The 19,623-nt window shown below is 52.9% G+C and overlaps 1 protein-coding gene across 1 annotated transcript in view; it reads left to right on the top strand.

Moving 5' to 3' along the window:
* Window positions 1–19,623, top strand: part of LOC119096897 (sperm-associated antigen 6) — a 78,085-nt gene that overhangs the window by 14,430 nt on the left and 44,032 nt on the right. Inside the window, exons 5-8 of the mRNA XM_037219889.1 lie at window positions 1,605–1,783; window positions 8,715–8,888; window positions 10,775–10,927; window positions 17,783–17,932. Of these exons, the coding sequence (XP_037075784.1) occupies window positions 1,605–1,783; window positions 8,715–8,888; window positions 10,775–10,927; window positions 17,783–17,932 (656 nt within the window). The remainder of the gene's footprint in view (window positions 1–1,604; window positions 1,784–8,714; window positions 8,889–10,774; window positions 10,928–17,782; window positions 17,933–19,623) is intronic.

The raw sequence follows: 19,623 nt of genomic DNA, 5'->3' as shown, positions 1-19,623 counted from the left end.
CCGACCGCAGCAGCGGGGCGTGCGTCAGCGGGCCGGCCGAGCGCTGCGCGTGAGCGGCCGGCCGGCCCGCAACGCTGCACCGATCAGCTCTGTGACGCTGACGGAAACGGAGGAAGCTTAGCGGTTGTAACGTTTGCACATTTCAAGAGCTCAGTACTGCACGTTTATTGGAGTGTGTCACGATGGGGTCAGCTATGAGGCACATATATCTAACGCGCTCACATAGTGGTGCTGCAAGTGGTGCTGCAAGAAACCCATTCTGCTCCATACATGGAACCAGTTTGGAGGATGTAATGGCGCGCCGATATTCTGTTTCCGGGCGACGTAGTGCATCAAGCGGGGTTGCCGTTGTCTCTCCAAAGTGGCTGTATGGTGTAATACAGGGCGATTTCGCAGATGACAGTAGCAGAATGTCGGAGAGCAATTAAGTCCCGATGGCAGTAGTTTAAATGTCATCGGTGTGTGCTTGCATGAGCAGTGAAGGTCCCGTCAGACGAAGTTGCCTCCTCGGAAACAGGTCGTGACGCGCTAATTAATTTCGCCGATGACACCATCATCGTGCGTGGAACTGTTGGCGTGCATGTCGGATAACTTGACGCCGTGCCCAGAAAAGTCCAGGAGTCAGATGCTTGGAAGAAGAAGAAAAATCTGAGCTAGTTGGAGAATAGTGATTCAAAGACACGCGGAGACAGTTGAATTGAAATGCACGGTGGTGTACCTGGAGGAGGCTAGATCCGATTCAACAATTACGGATTGGTTGCATTTTTCTTGGCGAAACCGTCTGTTCGTCGCATGATTTATGTGATATTACTCCCAAGGCTCAAAGCGACAGTATGTTATAAATAAAAACCGTGCCAGTGAAGAGCAAGGCTGGTCTGGGAGTTTGGCGTTTTTGTAGTGCGTCGAGAGAGGATGCTGGATTTATGAAATCAGTAAAACAGCACTGCCTGCCAACAGCAGGTCCGGGCAATGTGACATTGACGAAAACTCTGAACGTTTGGTTAAAATGTTGTAAAGGGAATATGCAGGTAGAGCCTTCGGCGAAACGAAGCTGTAGCAAGCGGACTAAAGGTCGTCCTTTGGCCACTTTGTCTGCGTCTCCCCGCACCTGGGGGCCTAACGCTTGTGTTCTGTAGCTAGTGTCTTCCGTCTCCTCGCACCACAGGCCTGAGCTCTTCTGTGGTCTGTAGCCAGTGTCCGCGTCTTCCCGCACCAGGTAACTGCTGCGGCCTGTAGCCAGTGTCTGCGTCTCCCCACACTAGGTAACTGCTGTGGTCTGTAGCCAGTGGCTGCGTCCCCCGCACCAGGTATCCGCTGTGGCCTGTAGCCAATGGCTGTGTCTCCTCGCACTAGGTGACTGCTGTGGTCTGTAGCCAGTGGCTGTGTCTACCCGCACTAGGTAACTGCTGTGGTCTATAGCCAGTGGCTACGTCTCCCCGCACCAGGGACCGTGCCTATTCTGTGTTCTATAGCCACTGACCATGTCTCCTCGCAGTAGGAACCGTACCTCTGCTGCTGTTCTGTAGCAGTTGACTGCCTCGCCGTAGCAGGGGTCGCGTCCCTGCTGCTGCTCTGTAGCCATTGACTATGTCTTGCTGCACCAGGGGCGGTGCCTCTTCTGGTTCTCTGCATCAAGGAGCCCGAGATCGGCGTGCGGCGTGTGGCCGCCTCGGCCCTCAGCGACATCTGCAAACACTCAGAGGAGCTGACTCACGTAGTGGTCGAGAACGGGGCCATCTCCAACTTCGCTGCCCTCATCACGTCCCCCGACACCAAGCTCAAGGTGACGCCCCGCCCTCGTCGGCATGTCGAGCCACGCTCTCCCGGCTGGCCGTCAGACTGACGTGTGCGGCACCCACAGGAAGCCGATGTCACACAGATGCGGCTTGTGTTTAAAGCGCTAGCTGACGAAGACGTCACCCCGTACGCTCTCCGTGGTTTGTCAGAAAAGAAAGCCGCTCGTCATCCGGCGGTGGGGTTGATTTGATCAGTACTTGATCAGTACCTGGCTGATCGTTTGAACGCATTTATTGCTAAGAACCGCTGGCATCATTGTGGAATAACTTGTCCCACGCACCTGGCGGCTCACTCTTCTAGTAGCTGTCAGCCGCGTCATCAGTCTGTCGATCCACCTGGCGGCTCACTCTTCTAGTAGCTGTCAGCCGCGTCATCAGTCTGTCGATCCACCTGGCGGCTCACTCTTCTAGTAGCTGTCAGCCGCGTCATCAGTCTGTCGATCCACCTGGCGGCTCACTCTTCTAGTAGCTGTCAGCCGCGTCATCAGTCTGTCGATCCACTTCTGAGAGCAAAACTTGTCAGCAAATGGGCCGGTCGTTGGTTGCCGTCTACAAAGGAATTTCCATGCGTCTGCAAAGGAATTCTGGGGTACATTAATCTCGGTTTTGACAAACACAGCAGCCGCGCGATAGCGCTAAACCTCACACCACCGCACTGAACTGCGGGCTGTCCCATTTGCATGGTCACTTACCGAGCTCCCACTATGACGATGGTTTCAGTGACGCGTCAGGTAATCTGGTCGGTCCAGTTGGCGAAATATTGACTGTGCGCTCTGGTTTGCCCCCATTGCGCCTTGTTCAGGTGTGTGTCACCGCTGCGCGGTGGCGTGAAATGACAACACAATCGTAGCGGCAAAGGTGTGAGTTCGACGTACCATTTGGAAAGTGTCGTATTACATGTAGTTTTAGATTCCGTGGGCTCGCGGCAAACTCCTGCATCGCCTGCGAAACTCTGGAAACATCAACTGGAACCGTTATATATGTACATATGAGGAGACGTACATACAAACATGCATACATAAATGTGTACGTACGTACATGCATATATATATATATATATATATATATATATATATATATATATATATGTATATATATATATATATATATATATATATATATAAATATATATATGTATATATATAAATATATATATATATATATATATATATATGTATATATATATATATATATATATATATATATATATATATATATATATATATCTACAGTCGTTGTTAAAGACCGTGGCGTATTCAGCCCTAATGAGCTTTTTCTAGGTGTGTGCTATCGGCCTTATGTTTCGTTTGACTTCGTTCGGCAGGCTAAAAATTAAGTTACTAAAAGTGGTTGTGATATACTTTACCTTAACGTTTTGGAAATATATATTTTCATGTTAGGAAGAAGTTCAAAAACGACTGTCAGCACATCGCACAGAAATATGATGCAAGTTTTAATAAACTCACGCTCAAACACGTGACACATTTTCATTCGCTCTGGTGATCGGGATGGTAGCTCATTAAATGAAAAAAGAATGATAGCAGCTCAGTCTACAACAAACAATGCTCCCCTTCCCCTTTCTCAGTTTTGTTATCTCATAATTTTGCCTCATAAGTGACAGACGACTTCATCTGCTTTTTAAGCGATGAAACGGCTTCCCTCATGTGGAGGGATTCAAGCATCATAAGTGTTGTATTTATAAGTGTATTTGATGGTGTACGCAACCTAGACCACTTCATGACGTTGACATCAGCATTAGAAGCAAACTCGGTTCTCGAATTCACTTACGATACCGGTTAAGACAAGAAACTTCCATTTCTTGACACGCGGGTCGGTGCCAAAGGCAGTCAGTTTGTGACATCAGGGTATCGCAAGGCCGCTAATGTCGGTATTTGCTTAAATGCCGACAGTGAATGCCCAGTTCGGTACAAGAGAAGTGCGGGCATGTTTTTTGCACACAGAGCGTTTCGAAACTGTTCTTGGATTAATCTGAACTCGGGCCTCATGAGAGTGAAGCAGGTCCTGATCAGCAACGGGTACTCAGTTCACAAGTGGACGAAGAAACCAGACACCATCTGTGCCGGGAATACGAGAGGCAAAAATATTATAAGAGACAATAAACACTAAAAAGGAACACATCAAGCTTTCATCATCATCGAACTCATGATCCCTTACAAATTTAAAAAAGATCAACAGTCTCCTCATGTGTAACGACCTGCAACAAGACCAAGACCAACTGAACAAAACTATTGCAATTTACCAATTTCTTTGTCCTGATGAAGACTAAAGACCTCACAGCATAAGCTATTTCGCGTTGCGCAAACACCACTATCCAGGCGTTTAGACATGCACCGAGGGGGAGGAGCCATTCAGCAATACAGCGTGACAGACATGGAAGAAAAACACCACAGACCAGTCACCCGAAGAAAGGTCTTAAGCGCCTGTCATGAGCAGCCTCGCTCAAGTAAGCCGCTCCATCGCTTAACGAGAAAATGAAGTGGTGTGCCACTTAAATATTACTTGGATGACAAAACTTAAAAAAGCAACGGAGTCTCGCTTGTTCTTGGAAAAGATGTTCTATTTTTATTTTGTTATCTCATCAGTTTTTTCCCGCATCACCAGAGTGTATGCAAGGGCGTCACGTGTCTGTGTGACATGTCTATGTATATATATATATATATATATATATATATATATATATATATAGTATTATATATATTACATATATAGTATTATAACCCTTGCATCATGTTTCTGAGCGATGTGCTGACAGCCGTTTTTATGCTTCTTCAGAAGATGGAACTAGGTCATTCTGAAACGTTACGATAAAATATACAACATCCACTTTTTGTGCCTTGACCCTTAACCTGCCGAGCGAAGTTACACGAAACATAAGGTAAATCGAGCATACACAGGAAAAGCTCATTATAGATGGATACGCCTTGGTCTAACGATGTCTGTATAAAAGAAGACGCTCTGCGAACTTAAACAAGAGAGAGAGAGAGAGGGAGAGAGAGAGAGAGAGAGAGAGAGAGAGAGAGAGAGAGAGAGAGAGAGAGATATATATATATATATATATATATATATCCCTCTGGTTCTCTCTCGGACGGTTTTGCATGTTCTGGAACTAGGCACACAAAAGACAACGTCAGTAACAGCGAGAGCCAGACAAGTTAGACAGTCAACAGACAAGTTCTTCGGAGCCTGTCACCGATAAAAATATTCGACCGCCAGGAAGGCAATCACTTAAGGCGGGAACACCGCGGTGGAAAACTTCGTGTGAAGCGAGTGGTTAAAGGGACGCCTCAGAAAGTGTTCCATTTGGATGATTTCCGGAACTAGCAGGAAGTTATGAACCTTTTTCTGTTCGTGTCATTCTTGTTCTGTTCGTGAAGGTCGGCAGAAGGTTTTCTCGATAACTTGTATCAAGGCAGATGTCAGCATATTGCACGATTGTTTCCTTTCTGCCCAAGTTCTTGCTTCCTCCTTCTAGCATATGGATAATTTGTCTACCATCATTCGTGAAGTAATGCAGGATTGTGCCCATATCGCTCGAATAGTGTTTCATGATGTTAAAATTATTAACAGTAGCAATACAAAACAGGCACAACAGCTGAACGTAATATATTTTCCAGCGACTCGCATCGGCAGCGAAATCGTATTTAATTTTTGCTGACCTCTAACAGGCTACACAGAAATACCTAAACTCCATGAAAGATGAGCAGCTAAATACGAGGAGCTCTAAAAGCCCAAAAACATTTCATAACTTAAATGTATCTATGAGAACGATTAAGATACACGGTGTGTACGGGAACTTATACAAATAATTATGCATACGCGAAATGAATATCAATGCTATCCACATCTTTCATGAGATTGCATTGCAATAGTCGCCACATCCACACCATTGTGTGGGTGACTCTTATGTGCCTTTCTGGAGCACCATTTTGGAAGTGTGTGGTGACGCGGCGAGGCTGATGCTGTACAAGTGATGTAGGATGGGTTGCGTTGTCGTGGCGCACACAGTCGCCGAGAGGGCATCGGAACTCAAAAGCGATTTTGGCGGCCTTGAGAGCGAATACGCATTGTGGTAAGTTGTTGGTCATAATCAGGCCAAATTCAGACGGATTCTTGTAGGGAATCAATAGTTTGGTTTTGTCCCGAGTTGTGATTGGCACACAATTTTTCGGGACATTGATACGAAGTATGTTTCATCTTTATTTTTGTAGGCGGTGGACGTGCTATCTTTATGGTATAGTTTTATTCTTGACTTCATCGTCGTCATGTTCGTCAGTTTCGTGCTCGGTAGCGGTGCGAGAGAGGTGTGTGTAATTGCCGTCTAATATGATCGTCTATGCTGCTTAATCTACGGTTGTTGGCCTCTCAAGCTTAAAAAAATGTACTTTTTGAAATCTTTTGATGAATTCGTACAGGTCGTTATGGTAAGACAGACGGACGGACGGACGGACGGACGGACGGACATATAAACATGCATACAGACATGCAGCCAAACAGTCATACAGACAGAGACAGACATAGACAAACACAGACACAGAGACACAGACCGGATATTCTGGCTTCCCTGGACTTATCGTCACTTTTGTCTTATGTAACCGGTGATACAATGACGAACCTAATCTTGGCAAATGTCTATGGACATGATTCCATACTAGCACTTCGTCTTCCCGAATGGGTTCTTAGGAAAATGCCTCCGCCCTTCCTGCCAGGGTGAAAGGCAGGCGACGCCATATAGCCACAGCAGCTGAGTGCGTCGTAAAGCCCCAATGACAGACAGACAGACAGGAAAATGCCTGAAGTCTGCAGTAAGGATACGCCTTTCCGTCTCCATCTTGGATAGTTGTACCGTCGAGTCGACGGTGTGGCAATGGGCTCATCGCTTGGCGTGCTCTGCAAAAAGCTATATGGCACATATTGAATCCATGGCGATCAACGGCATGAGTACCAAACCCTATATATGCTGTTAATATGTTGACGTTTTTATATTCACTGTGGGTGACAGCTTCGCCCACTAAAAGCAAAACTTGAGGAACGGTCAGTTCTCCAATTTACGGTTGGACCATCTGCAAGCAACGAAATACCGGTCTTTGGTGTTCACATTTTTACATATGTTTGTATGCCTTTGCTGCATTTGTATTTAGAAAGCCCACCGACACTGAACACTGCTTGAACGGTGCCAGCCAGTGCTCTGATAAATGCAAATATCGCGTTATTCGCGCATATGTCTACTGCGCAAACAAACATTGATCGACCGAGCCACTTTTGCAGTAGGAAGTGCAGAGAACAACACAAATTTGTTAACGACAGCCATATATTTAACAGCAGAGACGACCGTATGAGACGCCAACTACACGAACACTTCTCTCACATTGCCAGAGAACACGAACCTGACGAGCCAGACGACGGCCAAGTCGGGCAAATTTAAACTATGCAAAAAAGGAGGCATGCCCACTGGCTACAAAAAATAAAAAAGTCCCTCGTGACGGCTGGAAAAACGATGTTCGCCCTAGACTTCGGGGAAAACAAGCTTTTGGTTGGCCGTATTTGGTCAACTACACAAACATTACTTCACATGGCCAACGTCATCTTTAGCTGGGTGGACTCCCTGGACATCCAGCCCAAAACCCAGCACAAAAATGACCAGTTAATTGCCCCCTCCGACTTGTGACTGTATAGCCCTTACTAACACGGCGAATTGCGTGGTTGTAGATTATTGGGCGGTTGTAGCGGGCTGTCATTAGCTGACTGGCTAATGACTACTTTAAGCCTTTTTATCTATGATTTTTCCCTACCTATCACATAACACAATTCCTTCGGGTCTGCTCTACCTCTTCGCCTGTTTTTTTTTTTAACGTTTGTTTCATCTTCCTAGCTGGGAGTGCCGTGACTTGATTTTACGTACGTAACGTACGGTTTACTGCGTCGCTGGGATTGAGGGAGGGGCACTCCTGGTTACCTGTTCTTGGGTAACGGCGTAGAAAAAAAAACATAGCTAAGGCGTAGTGTATATAAACCTTAGTGTCTTGCATGAAGCCCGTCCGCTCTCAAAGCTGCCAAATACCACCGTCATGTATGAGCTTCGGTGCCCTTTCGGCGACTGTTCGCGCTGCAACAACGGTCACACACCATAATTGTTTCGCCGCATCACCACGCACCTGAAAAAAAAAAATGGTGCTTCAGGAAGGCACATAGGAGTGAAGCATAACTCACGGCTCCCCCGGAACATCATGGTGGACAACGCCTCCATCTAGCCAAAGTCACTGACAAGAAGAAGCTTATGACTAGAAGTCGTAGTTATTTCAGACACGTCTCCCATCATTATCCGGCAAATGGACATGAGAGGTATCCTGTCTTTACATGACTGGTAGCCTTGCGCACCCACACAATGGTAGGAATGTGGCGATCCTTGCAATGTAATATCATGAAGCATGTGAATGACATTGAAATCCATCCAGCATATGCATCGTTGTTTAAGTGGGTACCCGTGCACACTATACCTTAATCATTGTCAAAGCTACATTTAAGATATGAAATGATGCGTCGGTGCCTTAGAGGCGCCTTAATACATATTTAGAACACCTTATCTTGTACTCACTTGTGAAGTTCCACTGGAGCATATTCGAGGTCACCGGGCCCCAGTGAGCGGCCAGGGGCAGCCTTCATGAACTGCATCGCCACTCAGTATAACACAGCTGGCCGTTCCACATGTGGCAGTGGCGAGTTCTGACCAGAGCCTTTGCCAGGCGCAGCAGATCAGCGCGATACCCCGCGCCTGTTTTGGCGCGACCCTGTTTTGGCGCTCAGCGCCGTTCAGCCTTACGCAGCACCGGACGCTAAGGGACCAGCCGTGCTATGGCGTGCAACCCGGCCGTCCCGAGCCGTCGTGCCCACCGCCCGCAGCGTCAGATCCTGTCGGCGCTCTCCAACATCGCCAAGCACACGCTGGCGCTGGCGGAGCTGGTGGTCGAGGCCGAGATCTTCCCGGACGTGTTCTCCGGCCTGCAGGACGACGACGACCTCATCCGCAAGAACACCGCCGGCCTTATCAAGGAGATCGTCAAGCATACGCCGGAGGTGAGCCGCCGCCGGTGGCGCTGTGGCGGTCCCAGTCCTCAATCGCCGACGCTGTTCGCGCTTGGTTTCATCGGGTTTTCCGCCAGCCTGGAGCGCGTAGTGTACGTGTGGTCCGCGCTGTGGCCAAATGGGTTGTCAACGCTATCGTAATGGTCCAGTCATGCGGACTGCTTTCTTGGCGATCACCAGCCGTCAGCCTTTGTCATGTCGGTTTTTTTTTTGGGGGGGGGGGCTACGTGGTTTTATATATGTATGTTTGTAACGCCGTTGTACTAGTACGTTTCTAGTGACCAAAATGCCACGGACGGGAGCTCTTTACACCACAGTTTGTCCCAAATCGGGTGCCGTGGACATGCATGCGTGCGAACAATCTCAGTACCTTTGACAGCAATGTACACATTCCACAATAGTGTGCTCGGCCTTCGTAATATTTGGAGGCAGTGCTGCAGACTTCTCAGACGTCTTGTGTGCTGCAGGCTGTCTCGTGCACTTTACGACGTACCTCCCAGAAGAACGTGATAGACAGCCGTACATGAAAGTTTGCTCGAAATCACGCAGTACAAATGAACGCAGTGCAACAGGTCCTTCAAAACCGGCCTAGATATCCTATTGTTTCTCCTTGTCTTCGGAACCCCACCCCCACAGTCGTGCCCCTCCAACAGTCAGTGGTCGCACCATGCTCGCCGCTGCCGCGACCTCTGGCCTTGACCGTCCTGTCACGACCCTCTACCAAGGGCGGCGCTGCAGCCCGCCCAGCGCCGCGACCCCTGACCTTGACCATCCTGTCACGATCCTCCGCCGACGGCGGTGCTGCAGCCCACCCAGCACCGCGACCCCTGACCTTGACCATCCTGTCACGACCCTCTACCAACGGCGGCGCTGCAGCCCACCCAGCGCCGCGACCCCTGACCTTGACCATCCTGTCACGATCCTCCGCCGACGGCGGTGCTGCAGCCCGCCCAGCACCGCGACCCCTGACCTTGACCATCCTGTCACGATCCTCCGCCGACGGCGGTGCTGCAGCCCGCCCAGCACCGCGACCCCTGACCTTGACCATCCTGTCACGATCCTCCGCCGACGGCGGTGCTGCAGTCCGCCCAGCGCCGCGACCCCTGACCTTGACCATCCTGTCACGATCCCCCGCCGACGGCGGTGCTGCAGCCCGCCCAGCACCGCGACCCCTGACCTTGACCATCCTGTCACGATCCTCCGCCGACGGCGGTGCTGCAGCCCGCCCAGCACCGCGACCCCTGACCTTGACCGTCCTGTCACGATCCCCCGCCGACGGCGGCGCTGCAGTCCCTCGACGTCATGGGATCTGCGGCCGACTTAGTCAGGTCTCTGACCACCTCCTCCCTCCTTCCTCCGACCCGACCCGACCCGACCCGACCCGACCCGACCCGACCCCGGTCGAGTCCCGCCGGCCGTGTCTCGGTGGCGCGGCTGGACGGCGAGTCGGCTCGACGCCGGCCGCTTCCGCCGGCGGCCAGGTGTGGCACATGGTGCCGGTGATGTCGGGCGGCGGGCCGCCAATGGGCGACTGTGCCACCCTCGGTCCGCCGTGCAGGACTGGTGACGAGGCATGCGTGGAGGGCTCCGTGTGGAGGGGCACACCCTGAACGAAAGTGGACGCACTGTTCCTTGGAGCGGTGGATGGGAGACGACTGTGACCCCGTCCAGCAGGTGTTTTTGAATCTTGGGACGCCGGACCGTGACTCGGGCCAGCTAGATCGCCGTCACCACTCCCGCCCCGCCCGCGCGGCCGGCTGTCAGCGGCGGCATGTTGACTCGTGTCTGCCCCGCTCCCCGCCGCACCCAGCGTCAGCGCGTCGCAGCGCTCTCCGGGCGTCACGTGACGCGGCCGCCCCGCGCCCCGTGTGCCGCAGCTGGCGCAGCTGATCGTCAACGCCGGCGGCATGGCTTCGATCGTCGACTACCTGGGCCGCTCGGAGGGGCACGTGGCGCTGCCGGGCATCATGGCGCTGGGCTTCACGGCGGCACACTCACAGCAGCTGGCCATGTCGGTGATCGTGTCGCGGGTAAGGCGCCGTCTGCGGGGGCGCCGGGGGCGGCTGGACCGGCCGCGGACTGGCCGGCTGCGAGCGCCGCTGGCCGGGGTATCACGCACAGATGAGCCGCTGTATGCTGTGTTTCGCCCATATATGCATGGTGCGCTTCATGATGAGCTCCGTTGGGTGCGTGAGGGACAGAAGAGAGGGGGGTGGGACACTCAGAATCAGCAGAGTCAGCTGGTCAGTGCTGAACGGCTAGCCACGATCTGGTACAACAATTGTAGATTGTCCGTGAAATTAACATTTTGAGAGAAAAGCATCCATTGAGTGTGCGCTGCAGTTGTTGGTCCAGTATGTGTAGACATGAGTTCAGAACCGATTGAGAATACTTTGAGTCGTGTGCTTTTTGGCGTGATGCATGCGATCGTGCATCAATTGTTCAAAGCGGACCCTCTCAACCTGTTTAACAACCGTCCTAATGGCTTATGCCAGCTCGGTAGGCAAGCAGGGTTAATGCATTGGCGAGTTAGTGCAATTAACTGCAGTAGTACTTCTTGTACCTCGATTCAAACAGCGCAGCCCTTTGTCTGATGCGTCTTAATCACTTCGGGGTTTTCGCCACGGGCAGGGTGCGATAATTGGACCATTTTATAAACGGACGTTGAATCCCTGGAACCTGCTGACCTGAAGATATTCAATCGGAAGGCATTTGAACTCCTATGTCCCAAGCTTCCAAGGCGGCTTAGACCGAAAGCCATAGCACAACTAGCAGCCAAATATTCAGGCCGGGTTCAAACGATCAGAAACATTTTGGGTTGAACGGACGGACCCACCTTTTAGCTCGCAATTGAGCTGTCGTGCAGGTACGTACCCAATCTATATGTGTCGGATGCGGACTTAAACACGTGTTTTCAAATGCATTTTTCACTTCATTTCAAGTGATATTTTCGCGTAATTCATCCATCGGGATACCCGTGCATCAAGACTATGGAAAACACTTTCTGCTGAACAATACTTATTTTGGTCTCATCTAGGTTAACGCTGTTTGTCCAGTGGCCATTGTGACTCGCCTGTTTTTTCGTAGCACGAGACCAGGCGCGACGACTCTATCCGAAACACGCTCTGCCATGTGTCTGGCCTCGCCCAGTCTCTGCGGCGAGGGTAGATGCCGCCGGTGGTGCTGCGCGCCGGCGGGCTCCAGCCGGCGCCGCTGCCGGGAGCCCCGCCCGGCCATGTGTCTGGCCTCGTCCAGTCTCTGCGGCGAGGGTGGGTGCCGCCGGCGGGCTCCAGCCGGCGCCGCTGCCGGGAGCCCTGCCCGATCACCAAACACCCGTGACCGGCGGTGGAGCCGTGGGCAGGTGCTCGGCCGCCCCAGCAGCGAGCTGAGGCTGCGGCCGCCGAGGCACCGGCGCGCGGCGCGGGCGGCGACGGTGGTGGCGGCAGGCGGTGCTGTGCCATCGCCCGGCTGACTGGCGCGTCGGGCGTATGCGACGCGGCCCGATCTGACCAATGCGGCGCAGCGTAGATGCAGGAGGCACGTGGCGGCGGCGGGCGCGTCAGCGCGAGCAACGGCGCCGCGGCCAGGACCCGGCGGCCCAGCAAGAAACATACCCTTGTTGGGCTCGTGACTACGGAACGCGGCAACCGCTTCCCGGACGGGCAGCAAGAGGACGGCGCGTTGAACGGAGGGTGGAAGCCCGCAGCCCACCGCAGGCCGCCCATCGTCGCCGCCACGGGTGGCTGCGACGCCTTCCTTCGAGTCTGGGGCGACTTCTGTATGTAATAGGAGGTCATCGACGACGGGGCTGTGGACTGCAAGCTGCCGAATACCACAGCCGGGGCCGGCGGATCCTTGCCACCGCTCGCATGCGAGGTCAGGGTACAAAAATGCAGCGATGCTCGCTGAGACACGACGGGAGCAACGGAAGTCGCCAATCTGGCCGACGCCTTACTGGCCAGCGTGCGAGAACTGCCCGTCGACCCTAACCCGGCGGCGAGCCCGTGGCAACCGGTCAGCCCGCAGTCCGTCCCAGCGACCGCTCAGCATCACCTGCGGCTGGCGATGACGTAGCGCCGGTGAGACGAGGGGCACCCCGACCGCTGCCCGGCCGACGCTATCAAATCGCACCACCTACACGCCTTCTGATGGCGCATGATGGGGCAGCCACAAGCGTTCCAGCTGCAGCTCCAGCTTCAGCTCCAGTTCCAGATGTCCGGCCGGGCGGGCATGAACGAGAGTGTCAGACAGAAATAACAGTTCGTTCAACGCAATGGAATTGGGCAGCGGCGAGGAGGCAAGCCCGGCCACCAACTGGGCCCACTCGTTGGACATGGCCTTCAGCGCGCGCACCACTAGCAACCGCCGAGCACCGCCGGCCGTCCAGGAAGACACCGAACGCTGCTGCCAGCTCCCGAGGCGTGAGGCAGCGCAGCATCGTTGCATAACTTGCTCACCACGGGATTCCCTTGCCCGCCTCGGCCTCAGCCAGCACTGATGCAGTGTCACTCACCTCCGAAGGCGCCGGCGTCTCCGCCGGCGACCCTGCGTTCAAACTGCCGAGCTCGCCGACTGGCGTGATCTTCCGGAGGCCGCGCCGACACCCGTCCCAGTCGCCACCGGCTGAAGGCGAGGCCAAGACGCCAACGGAAGGGGCGTGGAGCTAAGATCAGTCGGGAACGCGGCGCAGCGGAACATTTCGTGCATATCACAGCCATGCCCTTGTTAGGCTTCAAACCCTCTTGTTTCTGAGTTTGATGCACGAACTTGTGCAGCCTATTACGTGCCGCCTATGGGAAGCTCACCCAGACATTTATGACGTCATAATAATGTCACGCGAGCACCCCGCCTCTGCGACTGCGTTATCCTCATGGTCAAGACAAATATGGCCCCTTAGACGTCCGTGGTTGCGGAGATGCAGCACGGAGTGTCCCAACGATGGAAGGCAATTGGCCAAGCCAGCTTGCGCTGCTGATTGCACGCCTCGATAACGAACCGCGTTTCCCCATAAAGAAGGCAGGCGCTTGGGCAGGTATTATATTTGACAGACAGGACGCTGGTAATCCAATACTTCAGAATTGTGCCGTAACCGAAAATGTAAATCGAAGGAAGGCAGATGCCATCACGGGAATATGGCAGGGATATCACAATGAACGGCCAAAACATACATTTCTATTTACACGCAAAAACCAGCAACGGTACTTCGCGGAGCGTGTGAGTACCGCAGGTGAGTCAACCCGTCCACTGCAGTGGCAACTCTGACGTCATGAAAACATTCCATGACGTAATCATACTATGACGTTATCAGCCGCGCATCTACTAATGAGTGAAATTTTGTTATTTAAAACAGCCCTTTGCACCTTAAAAATATAGGCAATGGTCATCTCGGCACCTTCAGATGTGGAAAGTAAAGTAAGAAGAAAGTTCCCTTAAAAGTAAATGAAAAGGTCGCGCGAGAACTTCATTGCGTTGTTTCTGCAAAAACACTACAACATTGTTTGTTCCGGCGGATTCCCGGAGACATATGCTTCAGCGCATCGTGGAAACTCCAAGAGCCACTTGCAGTGCCAAAGCTTAGGTGTCAGCTTTACGGTGAATCCTTTGCCTGTTCAAACAGTTTACGTAAGTTGCTACTGTCTTATCTATGTGCAAACAGGTTGGTGAACCGCCATCAGACTTATGGTCGTATTGGCCTTAAAGTAAAATTCGCCGCTCAAAACTTGGACCAGCTTTTCAGTGTATGAGGCTTGATCAGAGTGAATCGCTGATTGTATGCTTTCGTCGAACCATATGAACTTCATCGCGTCTGCGCCGTTTTAAGCATCCCCGCTTATTGGTTTGGAGTATTTTTGTGACGGCCTCAAAACGCTGAACATTTCCCTCTATAAACATCCGCCTAGCGTACCTATGGAAACTTTCCGCCCGGTGAAAATCAGACGGCGGAATCCACACGGGCAGTGCCTGCATTGCAATTCGAATCGGGCCCTGCTCTATTCACCTCGTTAAACTTGGTGCCGTCACGTCCTTTCAGCGGCCCGACACGCCTTCATCCGCCCGCTAATTAAGCGTTCCGCGGGCGTCGCTCTGACGTCAGGCCCCAATATATGCACACGGCCGGAAATAGCCGCGCCGCCCGCCCGGCGGGCACGGCAAGACGTCACTGCCCGGGTACGTGTGCTGCGGGTGCGTGTCCGCTGCCCGGTGCGTCTACATCGTGCCGGCAGCGCTGTCGCAACACGGGCGCGTGCCGACGGGGGCGGCGCGTGCGGCGTGACCCGACCGCGCGGTCTCTGGGGCCGCGGGAGAGACAGGTGCCGCGCGCCGGATGGCTCGCTGCCGCGGGGCGTGACGCACGGGGCAGGCGCACAGCCTAGCTCGTGTCAGGGCAGTGACGTCACAGAGAGTGACAGAGCTGCCTGTTCGCGCCAGGTGTCGGGGGGGGGGGGGGGGGGGGGGGGGAGTGGATCGGAATAGATTACGTCGGATGAGCGTTGTCCGGACAGTGGTGAGTCATCAGTGCGACTTTGACGACTGTACTGCGCTTGCCGGCGGAGGGGCTGGCGGTATTAGAATACGCGGAAACAGTCGTCAGCACATGGGACCTGCCACAATGCCCGAGCTATAGGTGCCCCGGTGTGGATGGCCTGTGCGTCAGAGGCACCGGAGCCGTTCGCCTTGTGCTGTGTTGTCCTCTTCCACATCACCAACGCCCGTCTCTCCGCCAGAGACTTCCCATATTAATAAAGACATTACATGACCGTACGTCATTATCATCTCCGGAGGCAGTTCTGAAGTCATTCAACTGCCGACCCACTTTCATCAATCCGGTCCCTCCAAATATTATAACCCACCCATCGCGAGCTATGCCACGGCCTGTCTATTCAGTATCCATCTACTATCTCTGACCCAGTACAGCATTCGTCCCGCGACATTTGACGACAACGAACGTGCTCGCTGGCCTCGATCAAGACACCGTGGCTGCCGGCGGATGCCAGGCTCCTCCTCGGGCCGTTGGCTTAATCAGATGTTTTTTAGGTCAACTTTTCCGCTCGTTGTCTTTGTAAATGACAGCTGCCCGTGACTGCACCCGTCGGCTCCCTCCTCATCTCTCCCATCACACACACATCGTCGACGTTACCGGCAAGGTAGGCAGTGAGCTCTTTCACAAACAAGTTCCGAATAGCATCAGCACTTTTATCAGGCTTGTCCCTCGAAGCTCCTATACTATATATTTTTCATCTCCCTTGGCATCTGTATGGCCGGTGACTGACGCGTTATTCATTATATTGAGATTCTGGTTATTCCAGGCCCAGTTCTGTGCTCCGTGCTAAGTGAGCATTCTGGCCCCTTCACAGCAGGGAGCTGCTGTGACCTTAGGTCAGTGTCTTGGTTAACTTGTCTTAGGCTGACATTGAGCTAGTATCTTCATTGACGATTGTCGATTGACGCGTGCTAACATCGAAGGCGAGGCAAAGGCCGCGGGCAGGATCGAGTGTCAACATCAGCTGGCGGCAGGCGTCGGCGTCATTCTCTGGTGACCGCAGTTGGATCCAGCTGTTGAACACGACATCGGCCCGTTGTGGGCACGTGGGCTCGCACTGGGCGGCTCCGGCGGGTCAGACGCCGACCTAGGTCACCTGCCGCTCCGTGTCCCGTGGGACGGCGGCGCGCCACGGCCCGGGCCGTGGTGCCGGCCTCTGCCACCCGCACGAGCGTCGAGCGGGTGACGCGCCGCTCGAGCCTGTCGCCGGGGAGGCTGGATTGCCAGTCCTGCGCCTTCAGCCGCTGACCTGTCCGCGACCCAGAGTGACTTTCGGCAGCCCCCGGCTGTCTGTGGAGAATCACGCTCTCTGTGTATGCCGTGTGGAGGGCCGCACCGATCGGTCAGAGCGTGCCCGGCTATGTTTAGCATGTTTGGAATTGTCTTCATAATCATGTGTGCTTCCATGCAAAATCAACATTGGATGAATGGTTCGAGAGACTTTGGAACATAACTCTGGGGAACTGAGAATAGAGTGCTGTTGACTGTGTAAATGGTAATTCGAAGCGTGTCTAGCTTGTTCTCAGCACGCTACCGCGTACTTCATCGTTTGCATAACTTCCAACACGCCACACAGTCGGTTCCAGGTACTTCACTGTAGCTTCCTTCACTAAAGCACTGCTAGAAACGCAAATAGCTTCACTTTGTTTGGTGTATAATGGAATTAAGTGGTGCGACCTTCTCGTCGCGCACTCGGTTAGCAATAGTCTCGCACCGCCAGTTGGGCAGCCATCACACTGCACGTCTGAGCCGGTATTAATCGTGGACGAATGGAGCCTGCTGTGGCTGATCCGTAGCCGCTTCTGTCTTTCACGACGCTCATATAATCACTGACCATGGGATGTGGTCAGCAGGGGCACGACTGACGATAAGACAGGAGCCCGCTGTGGTCGACAGGAGCCCACTAACGATGACCGGCGGCCAACGGTTGCTAAATTTCGGCCTGCGGCAGTCAAAGATCCAGTGACATTGCTCTTGGGTCTGTAGGTCTGTTCTGACGATATGTAGCCGATAGGTACTAGTAGCTGTTGATCTGTTGACGACGCTGGCTGCGCTTATGATACTAAACTTCCGACAGTGGCCACCTGACGCCTGTAGCTGGCCGACTGGGCCGTGCTGCCACTTATAGATGGCCGACATTGCTTTTATGACTAGCCTGACGCCAAGCGCAGCCTTGCTGACGCTGAGCTGGGGCCAAGCGCGGCCCTGCTGACGCTGAGCTGGGGCCAAGCGATACTGCGCTCACGCTGAGCTGGGGCCAAGCGGAGCTCTGCCGACGTTGAGCTCTGCTGACGCTCAGCTGGGACCGAGAGAGGCGCTACTGACGCTGCTGTTTGGCCGGCAGGGCGTGGTTCAGCTGGCCATTTGTCTGAACGACGAGAAAGACGACCATATTCGCGGCGCGGTCGTGTGGGCGCTCGGTCAGATCGGCCGCCACACACCGGAGCACGCCAAAGCCATAGCCATGGCCAACCTCTTCCCGAAGCTGCTGGAGGTGGGTTGCACGAGTTTCGCGTTTTCTGTTTTCGCTTTGTGTAGCTATAGGCAAGTGCTACGCGGTCTGACTTCGTATGTGTGCAAATTCTGCTGTTCCGGTGTCTCGCCTCCGGCTCACTGGTACACAGGGTACGTCCAGCCACTTCTGTATTTGACACTCGTCACAAACACTCGTCACAGTACTTCCCGCCGGCAGGTCCGTCCTCGCGCCGGCGACTCTCAGAATTTCCCCCTTGTTACTTTCTCCTATCCTGACCCCCACGGCCGCGTCCCCGCACAGTGCGCCTGGGGCAGGAGAGGAACGCAACCGCCTCTGAGCGGCGCGCGCCAAACTACGCAAACATTCAGCGGCTAGCACGCAGGTGTTCTCTGAAATATGTGTTGTTTGAGCGGCTATAACGGGCCGTTGGTGCTCCGGCTCCAGCTGCCCACTTTCGAGTGGATGTGGTTACTAGAAGAGCTCTGCCGCGGACATGCCGGGTAGACGCTGGGGGATGGGGCGCTTGTTAGCTAGCCAGCTATTTCTTGAACATCACTGCTCTTACTGCGAACATTTTACGAGCGAAATATACCCATGGTGAGCTCGAGAGCTATACAGCAATTTTTTTTCCAGCAATTGAAAGTTAGTTTCAGCTCTTCCCCAAAAGGCATTAGTTTGCCTTGTTTCCAGCCATGAAGCCATTACCAAGGCAAGGCGCCCGTGGCATTTCGAGCTTCTACGAGAGCTGATGACGGTCTAAATCACTTACTTGGGGTACTGTCAGCTCTCTGGGATTCTACGAGCGACTGTGTACAACACACTAGAAGCTTTCAAGTCATGGTAATGTTTCTCCTGCTGGAATTCACCACCATAGAGTCGAAATGAATATCAAAAGGCAGCGGCAAGTAATTTAGTAATTTAGGCGGCGCACTTAATTTACAATGGTCAATGTACTTTCTAAACCGATAGAATTCAGAGGCTTTGTCAATTTGTTTATCTTGGTTCTACAGACAGTGAGGACATCGCGAAGTTAGATTGTAGACGATATGTTTGATCCAAATTTGAAGATGAAAATTTGATTGTAAGTCGAGTGGTGAACAAGGTGTATTAACATGGCCAAGCCATGTTTGTCTGAAAATATTTATCATTCGGTCAAAATCGATTAGTGATACAATTTATGTAACGTGTTTTTTAACATAAGCGCTCGCAAATCTTGGCAACAGAAAACTCGACACCAGGCGTTGCAGTCTCCGCAGTCCGCGGAGCTGTAGCCCAGTAGCTAACATTTAGCCGTGGCCCACATGTGGACGAAAATGATGACGCTTCTGAAATGGTTACCTTTAAACACTTAAATCGACTAGTAATACAAGCCATGTGACGTAATTTCGAATATGCGCTCTCGAGAATTTTAGAAACACGAGCCTCGACCCCAGGCGTTGCGGTCTCCGTAGGCCGCGCAGCGTCGGCCTAGCAGCTAACACTAAATTGTGGCCAACGGGTGGACGAAATGACGACGCCTGTGGAAAGGTATCCCTGGACGCTTCATGACATCAGATCTTGTATTAAGAAGGCAGCCTGAGCGCATATTTCACGTGTGCGATCTTAAGACTGATTAAAAGAACGGATTAGCCCCCGAAGCACCACGAAGTGTTGTTGGAATCTAGTGGTTGAACTGGAAGAGTGAAGGTAAAATATTTATTTTCCGTGTT

The sequence above is a fragment of the Pollicipes pollicipes genome, unplaced genomic scaffold (assembly GCF_011947565.3).
Source record: "Pollicipes pollicipes isolate AB1234 unplaced genomic scaffold, Ppol_2.1 Scaffold_4295;HRSCAF=5057_pilon_pilon_pilon, whole genome shotgun sequence".
Classification (NCBI taxonomy): domain Eukaryota; kingdom Metazoa; phylum Arthropoda; class Thecostraca; order Pollicipedomorpha; family Pollicipedidae; genus Pollicipes; species Pollicipes pollicipes.
This window is presented reverse-complemented; position numbering and strand designations above follow the sequence as displayed.